This window comes from Salmo salar, chromosome 01 (assembly GCF_965601325.2).
Source record: "Salmo salar chromosome 01, fSalSal1, whole genome shotgun sequence".
Classification (NCBI taxonomy): domain Eukaryota; kingdom Metazoa; phylum Chordata; class Actinopteri; order Salmoniformes; family Salmonidae; genus Salmo; species Salmo salar.
Window position 1 is genome coordinate 145,501,963 of NC_138291.1, and position 13,346 is coordinate 145,515,308.

The 13,346-nt window shown below is 41.1% G+C and overlaps 1 protein-coding gene across 2 annotated transcripts; it reads left to right on the forward strand.

Moving 5' to 3' along the window:
- Positions 1–815: 815 nt before the first annotated feature.
- On the forward strand, positions 816–11,036 carry LOC106563338 (E3 ubiquitin-protein ligase NEURL3). Of its 2 annotated transcripts, none has more exons than XM_014128854.3 (4): positions 816–1,439; positions 4,702–5,211; positions 5,329–5,511; positions 10,625–11,036. In XM_014128854.3, exons 1-4 carry the CDS (start codon positions 1,418–1,420, stop codon positions 10,795–10,797), a joined length of 888 nt encoding a protein of 295 aa, XP_013984329.2. In that variant the 5' UTR covers positions 816–1,417; the 3' UTR covers positions 10,798–11,036. The 2 variants fall into 2 exon arrangements, with proteins under 2 accessions (XP_013984329.2, XP_082811436.1); XM_082955310.1 differs by lacking the exon at positions 816–1,439 and adding an exon at positions 3,073–3,487.
- Positions 11,037–13,346: the final 2,310 nt, after the last annotated feature.

Consider the following 13,346-nt stretch of genomic DNA (forward strand, 5'->3'; position numbering starts at 1 on the left):
GGGGGTGGCAGCATCATGTTGTGGGGGTGCTTTGCTGCAGGAGGGACTGGTGCACTTCACAAAATAGATGGCATCATGAGAAATAAAATTGTGGCTATATTGAAGCAACATCTCAAGACATCAGTCAGGAAGTTAAAGCTTGGTCGCAAATGGGTCTTCCAAATGGACAATGACCCCAAGCATACTTCCAAAGTTGTGGAAAAATGGCTTAAGGATAACAAAGTCAAGGTATTGGAGTGGCCATCACAAAGCCCTGACCTCAAGCCTATAGAACATTTGTGGGAAGAACTGAAAGTGCGTGTGCGAGCAAGGAGGCCTACAAACCTGACTCAGTTATACCAGCTCTGTCAGGAGGAATGGGCCAAAATTCACCCCAACTTATTGTGGGAAGCTTGTGGAAGGCTACCCGACACGTTTGACCCAAGTTAAACAATTTAAAGGCAATGCTACCAAATACTAACTGAGTGTATGTGAACTTCTGACCCACTGGGAAGGTGAAAAGCTGAAATAAATCATTCTCTACTATTATTCTGACATTTCACATTCTTAAAATAAAGTGGTGATCCTAACTGACCTGAGACAGGGAATTTTTAGTAGGATTAAATGTCAGGAATTGTGAAAAACTGAGTTTAAATATTTGGCTAAGGTGTATGTAAACTTCCGACTTCAACTGTATGTATGGCAGGACCAAATTGGGGAGAGAGGTAGGAGCAAGCCAATATAATGCTTTGTAGGTTAGCAGTAAAACCTTAATCAACCCTAGCCTTAACAAGAAGCCAGTGTAGAGAGGCTAACACTGGAGTAATATTAATTCTTTTTTGGTTCTAGTCAAGATTCTAGTAACCATGTTTAGCACTAATTGAAGTTTATTTAGTGCTTTATCCAGGTAGCAGGAAAGTAGAGCATTGCAGTAGTCTAAGCTAGAAGTGACACAAGCATGGATTAACTTTTCTGCATCTTTGGACAGAAATGTTCTTATTTTTGCAACGTTACGTAGATGGGAAAAAAGCTGTCATTGAAATAGTCTTGATACGTTCGTCAAAAGAGAGATCAGGGTCCAGAGTAACGCCAAGGTCCTTTCAGTTTTACTTGAGACGACTGTACAATCATCAAGATTAATTGTCAGATCCGGCATCCCCTCTACTTTATTGCAGACATGAAATAAAACAGTTAAAGTGTAAATATTGCCAAGTAATTTTGCTAAGCAAAGACAACGTGATATGGAGAAGAGTGGGTAGGTGAGGCTGTGTTATGCCACTCCCCCAACCTTTAACTGAAGAGGTTGTGCTGTCTCAAAACAAAACTATACACGCCACACTAAGAAGAGCCAACATCACTGCTGCCTTGCTACTGTATCAGTCCAGTCTGAAGACTCCATGGGAAGAAGCAAACTTCAAGACAGGCAAACCTGAAGAGGATGGAGATTGGTAGGAGCACTGGTAAGAATACAATATTAATATTATTCACATTCTGATGTATTCATCAACAGATGTCTAGACAGATATAACACGTGTACTTAAATTAATTAGAAATGTAGATAGAATTAGACATTCAAAATTTTAAATAATATTTGCCAACATTTTGCACAAAAAGTATGTAGTTAACTGATATGCATGCTTTCTAGAGAGTTAAACTGAAGATCTGTTACTGGCGCTCTGTAGCGTTGTTTTTATTAGTGGTGGAAAAAGTACCCAATTCTCATACTTGAGTAAAAGTAAATATACCTTAATAGAAAATGACTCAAGTAAAATACTACTTGAGTAAAAGGTTTTAAATATACTTAAGTATAGTTGAGTCTATTCATTATTATTTATTTTTTTTACTCCTTTTTCCTCCCCAATTTCGTGGTATCCAATTGGTAGTAGTTAGTCTTGTCTCATCGCTGCAACTCCTGTAACGGACTTGGGAGAGGCGAAGGTCGAGAGCCATGCATCCTCCGAAACCCAACTAAGCCGCACTGGAAGCCAGCCGCACCAATGTGTCGGAGGAAACATTGTATACCTGGCGACCATGTCAGCGTGCACTGCGCCCTTCCCGCTACAGGAGTCACTAGTGCGTGATAGGACAAAGACATCCCTGCCGGCCAAACCCTCCCCTAACCCAGACGATGCTGGGCCAATTGTGCGCCGCCCCATGGGTCTCCCGGTCGGCTGCGACAGAGCCTGGACTCAAACCCAGAATCTCTAGTGGCACAGTGTCACGGCTGTCTGAAGAATGGGACCAAAGTGCAGCGTGTGTATCGTTCCACATTTTATTTTCACTGTGAAACTTTGCAAGATATACAAAAAAACAAAAGAACAAAAAACAACAAACCGTGACGAAGAGGTGCAACATACACTAACTCAAAAACAATCTCCCACAAACCCAGGTGGGAAAAAAACTACTTAAGTATGATCTCCAATTAGAGACAACGATGACCAGCTGCCTCTAATTGGAGATCATCCCAAAAAACAACATAGAAATACAGAAACAAGAACATGACAACATAGAAAATCAAAACTAGACACAACCCCGTCACGCCCTGACCTACTCTACCATAGAAAATAAAAGCTTCTATGGTCAGGACGTGACACACAGCTAGCACTGCGCCACTCGGGAGACCCCTGAGTCTATTTATTCTAGGCCATAAAAAGGGACCTTGACCGAGAGGAGTATGTAAACTATTTCCTGTAATTGAGTAAACAGCTGGGGTTTTCTAAATAAATATATACAACAATTAAAAACAATCAATTGTACAGATTTGATAAATGCATACTTCACAACCAGGATGTGAACAAAGCATCAAAACAACTGCAGTGAATCATTTGAACTATTTCAAAAGTCTTGAAATAACCAGGTAAAAACTAACAAAAAATGGCAACTTTAATATTAAATGGTAACCTGTGAGATTAGGTTAATAACAGGAAAGATTTCCATTGTTGTTTGTGTAGATGGTGCAAGTAATGAAATTAACATCATTTCTAAATTTGCAAATGTAATAATTAGGGACCAATTATTAGCAAGTATCTACCAAATGATTTAATGAAAGCCGCTGAGAAATGCACCCAGGTAAATGATACCATACAAGCACATACAGTGGAATGTTTGCGGAGTCATAATATGCAGTACACTATGTATAGAGTTTAACATCAGTTTCAGTATTGAAAACTTGCTTCCCACGTGATCTTGTTAATCATGTAGAGCAAGGTATAAGGAGGATGTTTCAGAGAAATGGCTTGCATATAATAATGACAATGTAGTCATTCATATGACTTTTGGACTATGGAAAAAATAGAAGGGTTTAGCACGAGACATATTGACAAATAATGAAACTGAAAGATCCGTAACATGACGGTAGTGCGTACGGCCCAGTACATCACTGGGGCTAAGCTGCAGTCATAAACTGTTCTCTCTACTACCGTATGGCAAGCGGTACTTGGAGCGCCAAGTCTAGGACCAAAAGGCTTCTCAACAGTTTTTACCCGCAAGCCATAAGACATTTGAACAGGTAATCAAATGCCTACCCGGACTATTTGCATTGTGTGCCCCCCCAATCCCTCTTTTACACTGCTGCTACTCTCTGTTTATTATATATGCATAGTCACTTTAACTATACCTACATGTACATACTACCTCAATTAGCCCGACTAACTGGTGCCTATATATAGCTTGCTACTTTTATAGCCTCGCTACTGTATATAGCCTCGCTAATGTTATTTTTCACTGTCTTTTTTACCGTTTTTATTTCTTTACTTATCTATTGTTCACCTACAGTTGAAATCGGAAGTTTACATACACCTTAGCCAAATACATTTAAACTCAATTTTTCACAATTCCTGGCATTTAATCCTAGTAAAAATTCCCTGTTTTAGGTCAGTTAGGATCACAACGTTATTTGTAGATTGTGAAATGTCAGAATAATAGTAGAGAGAAGGATTTATTTCAGATTTTCTTTCTTTCATCACATTCCCAGTGGGTCAGAAGTTTACAAAGTACGATATTTGTCCCCATGTGAAATTGCAAACCATAGTCTGACATTTTAATGTCAGTCAATTTAGTGTAGGTAAACTTCTGACCCACTGGAATTGTGATACCTTGAATTATAAGTGAAATAATCTGTCTGTAAACATTTGTTGGAAAAATTACTTGTGTCATGCACAAAGTAGATGTCCTAACCGACTTGCCAAAACTATAGTTTGTTAACAAGAAATTTGTGGAGTAGTTGAAAAATAAGTTTTAATGACTCCAACCTAAGTGTATGTAAACTTCTGACTTCAACTGTAATACCTTTCTTTTACTTAAAAATTGCACTGTTGGTTAGAGCCTGTAAGTAAGCATTTTACTGTAAGTTTGTATTCGGCACATGTGACAAATAAACTTTGATTTGATGTTCATATTGAAAGATTAACCCATATTTAGCAAATAATTAAACCATAAACGAAAGGACATTTCTGCTTAAGTGTAGTCAACACCATGATATAATAATAAAGTTCATGAATATTCTATACAACACATGAAACATGTTTAAGGTACTAAACAGATTCAATCCATAAACTTAGTCTTCCCACATGTTTTGACTTGTCAGCCATCTGCGAGAAAGTTTAAAATCTCTGTTATCTTTAGGTTTTAAAGGAAGGTAAACTTGCCTGGTAAATAATGTCAGCTGATTGTTAGCAAAACATTATAAAACACAATTAAACAATCTTCCTCCCTCCCCTTTAGAGATGTATCCACCCAATATATGTGGGCGTCACTGTCTGGGGCCCCTGTCGTTCCACAAAGGGGCCTTGGGGACCAATGTGTGTCTGAGTCTGGGAGGTAGACGTGTGGAGAGGGACAGAGAGACCTTCCAGAATGGTCTGACTTTCAGCAGTCGTCCAATCAGGGTCCAGGAGAAGATACATCTGCGGGTGGAATGTTGTGACCAACACTGGCATGGAGCTCTGCGGCTGGGCTTCACCATCATACCCCCCTCCTCCTCTGGGCCCCTCTTCCCTCCTGCTATGGCCATCCCTGACCTCACAACCACCTATGGGTACTGGGCATCCACCGTGCCCTCCAGCCTCATCATGCCAGGGGCAGAGCTCCGCTTCTGGGTGACCCCTCGAGGAATCCTGGTTTACGAGGGGCCAAATGGTTTGAGGTACAAGCTACTGAAGGGGGTGGATGTGACACGCCCCCTGTGGGCCATGATAGATGTCTACGGACAGACCAGAGCTGTGCTCCTATTGGGTGAGGCACATGGTGAATTTCTTGGTTGATAAAGTAGCTTGTACTATCTTTTATTTTTAGATAGTATCACATTAACTCCGACTGATCAGTGCTTTATGTTCTTCCTTCCTTTTTCAGGATCAGAAAAGAAAGGCTTACTGAAGTTGCGGATCCAGAAGTCCTGTCCTGTCCCTTCTCCTCCCTCTGTGTCTCATGAGGACAGCTGCATGTGTGTGAACAAGGGTCATCCCTGTCACACCCCTCAGGACTACAGGCTCTCTGCTGACCCTATCACCACCACACAGATAGACCCCTCAATAGGTGTGTAACTAACTGCATTATTAAAGCCAGACAGTGCCGGCTCCAGGCATAAGCGACAAACAATCTCAGCCACTAGGGGACCCCGACCAAAATAAATAAATTCATTCATATATATATATATATATATATATTCAACTTACTGTTGAGAATTAGAATAGTAGAATACACAAGGTGCAATTTCGAAATTTGGTTGTGTATCAGCAGTTTTTTTCTTATGTCAGTCATTGACAGTCACTCAATTAGCCATGTCAGCTAACAGTTTTTAGATTGGTAAGCTATCTAAGTTTGTAGTAACCATGGCCGAATACCATGTGCCCAATGGCACTGAGCATGTGCCCAATGGCCCTGATCTCCCCCATTGATTTTGTTAGTCACTCTCACTCATATATCATTAATGTGGCCTAAGTCTTGACAAAATGTCTAGAATTGCAGGAAATTAGCTGTAAAACTGCATATTTGTTCTCTCTGCCCCATGGCAAAATTATATTTGTTATAAAATTGCTAAGCTTTTCTCCACCCAATGGCAACATGTGTAGAATTGTATAAAGCTTGCTTTATAACTGCAACATTTTCTCTACTCCTCATGGCAAAATCTGTAGAATTGCAGGAAATTCATTTTAAAATGTACATTTTTCTACCCACCTTCAAGAGGGGGCCTCCTAACAAATCTCGCTTAGGGCCCCCCAAAAGGATAGGCATTCAGGTTGGCGAGTGTAGATATTTACAAAGTTGATACAGTTGCAGTGACAATTTTAGCATATACAGTGCATTCGAAGAGTATTCAGACCCCTTGAGTTTTTACACATTTTGTTATGTGACAGCCTTATTCTAAAATTAATTAAATAGTTTTTTTCCTCATCTATCTACACACAATACCCCATAATGACAAAGCAAAAACAGTTTTTTTGAATTTTTTGCAAATGTATTAAAAATCATAACTGAAATCACATTTAAATAAGTATTCAGACCCTTTACTCAGTACTTTGTTGAAGCACCTTTGGCAGTGATTTCAGCCTTGAGTCTTCTTGAGTATGACGCTACAAGCTTGGCACACCTGTATTTGTGGAATTTCTCCCATTCTTCTCTGCAGATCCTCTCATGCTCTGTCAGGTTCGATGGGGAGTGTCGCTGCACAGCTATTTTCAAGTCTCTCCAGAGATGTTTGATTGGGTTCAAGGCTCTGGCTGGACCACTCTAGGACATTCAGAGACTTGTCCCGAAGCCACTCCTGCATTGTCTTGGCTGTGTGCTTAAGGTCGTTGTTCTGTTGGAAGGTGAACCTTCGCCCAAGTCTGAGGTCCTGAGTGCTCCGGAAAAGGTTTTCGTCAAGGATCTCTCTGTACTTTGCTCCATTCATCTTTCCCTCTATCCTGACTAGTCTCCTAGTCCCTGCCGCTTAAAAACATCCCCACAGCATGATGCTGCCACCGCCATGCTTCACCGTAAGGATGGAGCCAGGTTTCCTCAAGACGTGACGCTTGGCATTCAGGCCAAAGAGTTCAATCTTGATTTCATTAGACCAGGGAATCTTGTTTCCTTGACACCTTTTAGGTGTCTTTTGGCCAACTCCAAGCGGGCTGTCATGTGCCTTTTACTGAGGAGTGGCTTCCATCTGGAGCTCTGTCAGAGTGACCATCGGGTTTTTGGTCACCTGCCTGACCAAGGCCCTTCACTCCCGATTGCTCAGTTTGGCCGGGTGGCCAGCTCTAGGAAGAGTCTTGGTGGTTCCAAACTTCTTCCATTTAAGAATGATAGAGTCCACTGTGTTCTTGAGGACTTAAATGCTGCAGACAGTTTTTGTTACCCTTCCCCAGGTCTGTGCCTCGACACAATCCTGTCTCAAAGCTCTAGGGACAATTTCTTCGACGTCATGGCTTGGTTTTTGCTCTGACACGCCCTTTCAACCGTGGGACCATATATAGACAGGTGTGTGCCTTTCCAGATCATGTCCAATCAATTGAATTTACCAAAGGTGGACTCCAGTCAAATCTCAAGGATTATCATTGGAAACAGGATGCACCTAAGCTCAATTTCAAGTCTCATAGCAAAGGGTCTGAATATCTAAGAAAATAAGATATGTTTTTAATTTTGTATAAATTAGCAAAAATGTTTAAAAACCAGTTTTTTTCGATGTGTCATTATGGAGTATTGTGTGTAGATTGAGGAAACACATTAATGTAATCAAATTTAGAATAAGGTTGTAACGTAACAAAATGTGGAAAAAGTCAAGGGGTCTCAATACCTTCTGAATGCAATTTAAATCTTGGTGGGGCAAACTCAAAAAAAAGAAAATGTGTAGATGCCTGCCAGCAAAGCCACTAAACAAGCCTGAACAATACATTCATTGCAATATAACGGTGACAAACGGTGCACACACACTGTTAGGGCCAACATAAAGCTGTCCCAACTCCTTTCCACTGCTACAGCTGCCTATCAGTAGAGCCTTGTCTGGCAGCGAAACAATTCATTCAGCATCATTTACAGCCTTTTAAAAAAACCTAGCTGATATGGCTGACTTGCTTAAACAAATGTGGTTTCTACTGACAATTGAGATGTACAAACTTTGGCATTAGGGGATGACGAGCAGATAAGAGGCAATCCGTAACTTTGATTAAGATATTAATGAGCGAGCTAGGACGGATTTAGTCAATATAACTATTTTGTTCAGCACTTTTGTAATGTACAGTGACAGAATTCAGAACATGGGTCGTTCTTACAGTGTTCTCCCTGTACACCAAGTCAGAGCTGTAGGATAAATAAAGGGTGCATATAAGCAGACAATATTCAATGATTACATTTCTCTAAAACAGGCTATAGGCTACATGTGCACCACCAAGTCAGAACAGTAGGCTAAGTTATGAGGGGGAAAAGGGACCAAATTATTAGGGTGAGACACATGGGCTACTAACAGTTTACTACACACCATACACTTAGTATTACTTTCTTAGCTACAGTATACATATCTGACTGGCATATTACATAATTTATGCAGCAGCATACAAGCCATTGTTGGACTCACATTGTTGTGCTGTGCTCACTTGAACAGGAAGGTGGCGCAACAATCTTTTGTGGACAGATTTTGTCATCAAAGTCTAGCACTCTCTGGATTTATGGTGCTTTCAAGACAACTGGGAACTCTGGGGGGAAAAAACATGGTCATGACGTCAGTGATCTTCAGGTTGGAGCGCTAGAAAGAGGTCAGAGTTCTCGACTTGGAATTCCGAGTTGGATGACCGTTCAAAACATATTTTCCCATTCTGAGCAATTTTTTTTTCCAGAGTTCTCAGTTGTCTTGGACTCACTGAAGTCTGAGATTTCCGAGTTTCCAGTTGTTTTGAATGCAGCAGAAGTCATAATGGATTGACAGCATGGCCAATGTTGAATGTTTATCCTTTTAAAATTGGAAAAGATACCCTTAAACCCAGACTTGGACCACACATCCACTCCACTGCACAGCAGGCTAGTGATTGCTTTGCAATTCTTGCAGTTAGCCACAGATTCCTTCCAAACCACTCATTGTTGAATTTGCGATTTACAACTTGTTGTGTAATGTTTATGTCGAATGGCCGATGAGCACCGATCCGTTTTATCTATAATTTCTCTTCATAATTTCTCTTCAATCAATGTTTGAAAAGGATTTTCCAGTAGATTATCGACTTGATTCATGATGACTGCTAGCTAAGATTTTGAAAGTATGATGTTGGCATGATCAGTCCAATCAACGCTACGGTAGATATAATGTGATTTGACGTAATTTTACCTTGGCGAATGACCTTGAGCCTTCTTGGATGGGCACTTCTAATGTAACTCTATGGCTGCATTTCAAACTCATAAGACACACCCTCGTCCACTTACCCTCACCTTTTGCCCTTGGGGGAATCCCCGTCACCATCTTGGACGTCGGTCCAAATGATTAGCCAAACAAGGGAAGTTCGCAAAGTAAGCCCCTCAGCCCTCATTTTTGATCGCGTTTGCGAGTGTACAATTATGTTCACGTTGGGGCCTGAAATGTCCCATAATTAAATTCGGAATGATTGTACATCCGCTAAGAAAAGTCAGCCAAAACTTAAAACCTCAACGTCAATATGGATAAGTCAACATACACGTGTAAGTAAAAACAAATGTAAAAAGGTTAGAAATTATGCTACTAATGCACATGACAGCACAAACACGTCTCGTAAAAGTAATGATGTTTTTGTTTGGTTAGCTTTTGGAAATTGTAGAAATAAAACATTTTCCTTCTTCAGAAGTTCCAGCTAGTCAGGCTAACGTTAGTTAGCTAATTAATTTGCTATCATACAGTAGGCTATATTAATAATTATATAGTTAATGTAAGTAAACATGCAATCATATTTGACTGTAGTGCATATTAAGCACCCACAAGCTACAGTGGCTGAAAGCACAATCATCGCACGATGAACGAGTGACGAATTTCGGGCAAGGGCGGTCCATTTTAAAAATCATTCCTTCCTCCCTTGCCTCTTGCCATGCAAGTGTATACTCATCAGACGTCATGATACGTCATCAGAAGTGTCCACTTCATTTGAGGGCTGAGGGGATAGGGTGTGTCTTTTAAGTGTTTGAATGCAGCCTATTGCAGCACCTAAGAGGCTTGAATTTTCGAGCTCTCCCCATAGATTTGGAGGTGACGTAGTATCAACATGAGTGACAGAACACTGAGCCAATCACAGCGCAACAAGAGAACATTACCGCTCCATATTTTCCGCTGGCTGCCTCACCACCACGTAAAGCACTGAGCTTGGCTGAAACACCTGCATATTGGAGTTGCCTTACTCAAGAAAGCAAAAAATAGACCGCTTCATTAACGATACATTTTTTTTTACATTGTTTGCAAACTGATGTGTCACGTATTAATGCCAAAATAACATGCAAAAACTAAAAAACTTTTTTTTTTGGCTAAACAGGTGCCCCACCTACCCTGAATGATGGGTCGCCACTTGTGCAGTTGTAATACAGTTTTATTTCAATGATTGGATATGGATTTCTGTTGACCTAAAGGAACTGTGGTCTATTTACAATATAGTTTTCTTGCCAGCCTCTCTTGTGTTGGTGAGCGTAAAGTTACTTGCTTTCTATTTATTCTGCACTTTAGATCGGGACTTCGCTGACGATTGTGTGGTGTGTCTATCTGCTAGAGCTTCTGTGGTCCTTCCCTGCACCCACCGCTGCCTGTGCCCTCGCTGCGCCCTGCGGGTCGCGGCCGAGTTCGGAAACTGCCCGCTGTGTCGCCAGTCAATCAGATACAGCGATGAGGAGAGTGGATAAAAAGTTGACCGACCGATGGGGAAAGGAGGGAGAAAAGCAAAGATGATCAAATCAGCATTATATTAGTACATAATATTGTAAACATTTCCCTTGTTCTTTTTTATATCAACTGTCTATTTTTCACTGTGACTTATGTTATTGTGTAGGCATGTATACTACATGTAGGCATGTACATGTCACTGAATTACATGTTTTATTTGTCAATTAATCCAAATGTAAATAAATGCGCCCAAAATGAAGTTTCTCTTTTATTTGATAACTTTAAATAAATAGGCCTAGGGAAATGACAGTCATAGACAACTATGTAGCCAACTGGAGGAAAGGGTTTCTTCTCACAATGTAAGCATATCAATATTTCTGGTACTACAAACACAGTTTCTATACCAGGCTACAGCAGAGATCTTGTGCAACTTCGGTGTGCAATATGCAGTAGGTCATGTCAGGATGAGCCTGCAGGAAGGGTACCACATGAGGGAGGAGGATGTCTTCCCTGTAACGCACAGCGTTGAGATTGCCAGTGTTCTGCCATGGCCAGCAAAGAACCCGGATCTCAATCCCATTGAGCACGTCTGGGACCTGTTGGATCGGAGGGTGAGAGCTAGGGCCATTCCCCCCAGAAATGTCCAGGAACTTGCAGGTGCTTTGGTGGAAGAGTGGGGTAACATCTCACAGCAAGAACTGGCAAATCTGGTGCATTCCATGAGGAGGAGATGCACTGCAGTACTTAATGCAGCTGGTGGCCAGACTAGATACTGACTGTTACTTTTGATTTTGACCCCCACTTTGTTCAGGGACACATTATTCCATTTCTGTTAGTCACATGTCTGTGGAACTTGTTCAGTTTATGTCTCAGTTGTTGAATCTTATGTTCATACAAATATTTACACGTTAAGTTTGCTGAAAATAAACGCAGTTGACAGTGAGAGGACGTTTCCGTTTTTGCTGAGTTTATTCATTTTATCCACTTACAATACTTTGGACCATGGAAAGTTTGTCCGAGACTCACAAGGGCCGGGTGAAGCAGCCCTTGTGGGCAGTCTCAGGGCTTGGATCTGGATACAGGTCGTGGTTCTCTATTCGTCTTTCGCCGTCTCCAAGCTTTCCTGTCTGGGCACTAAATAACAAGGCAGGTGAGATTAATATTTTGTTGAATTTAATGCACTATCTATTCATATTTGTCAAATAAATAATGATGGGCTATTCCAGGCTATGACATATCTAATGTTGTTTAGGCTACATGAGTTTTGTCCTTTTGAGTATAAGTGTTACATAAGTGCACTTATACTCGCATAAGTGTTACGGACACAGGTAGTGTGTATCCTGTATGTGTATTTCTCTTCTTTACTTCTCCTCCTCACAGGTGACAATCATCATTTCCCAATCAGTCATCAATCAGAAGACACCTGCTCCTTTTTCATTACCCTATCACATCCCTTTCCCTTAGTTTAAAACATCAATCTCTCGCTCATATATATATATATATATATATATATATATATATATATATATATATATATTTTTGTCCGGTACCTGTGAGTATTGTTTTGTTGTGGTGCATGACTGTTTGTTTGTTGGTGGGAAAAGGGGGTACCAAGACAAGTCACCCATGGGCATACATTACCCGTAGGACTACTTTGTCTAAGTACCCTAGTTAGCACCCACTGTATTTATGGTTAGTTAGCTAGCTGTTATTGAAATAGGCTAGTCTAGTTTAGGGGAATTTTTGGATTATTGTTTCTTTCCTTGGGTCCAGCTCAGCCCCTTTTCTCACACTCCATTACTGTGTGTTTAGAAATAAACCAATAGTGTTTGACGGTAAATTTAAGTTGTCTGTGGTTATTTGTTCTCACTGTTACTTTTTCACTATTATAATTTGCATGAGTTATGTTACGGGTCTCGTCTCCATCCCCCCTAGACTGCAGGGCCAAAGGGATTCGTAACAAAAGTGGGGGCTCATCTGGGATTGACCGTTATTCATTGTCTATTTCGCACAGTTAGTTAAGGCAAAGGTTAAGAAACTGGTGTTAAATATTTTGTTGGAAGAGCAAGTGCTGGTGTTACCGCTACCTGAGACTACTACCCCTATAAGGGATGTTGTGGCTCTGGTAAGCCCGTCGGTGTCTAAGGGCGAGGCTAAAGCTCCAGCCACATTGCCCCGTTTTGATCCCCTCTCCCCACTGTCAACCGATGATGCCAGGAGGGATGTCCGTTCGATACAGTTCCAACTGGAGGCGGAAGAGAGCCCAAATTAGGTGAGAGAATCTCCAGTTGGAGATGTATAAAATAGAGGCAGAAAGACAACAGCGGCAGATGGAGTTTAAAATGCGCCAGATGGAACTGGAGGCAGACAGCGAGGCTAGCCTTCGTTCCTGCTGTGCCTGTTGGTGAGGCATCCTTACCAGCTGTAGCTTCCAACACGTTTGACATTAGTAGGCAGATTGCCTTGGTACCTTTGTTCAGAGAGTCAGAGGTTGACTCCTATTTTTGTGTGTTTGAGCGAATAGCCGTAGCATTGAAATGGCCTGAAGAGGTGTGGTGCTTATTACTTC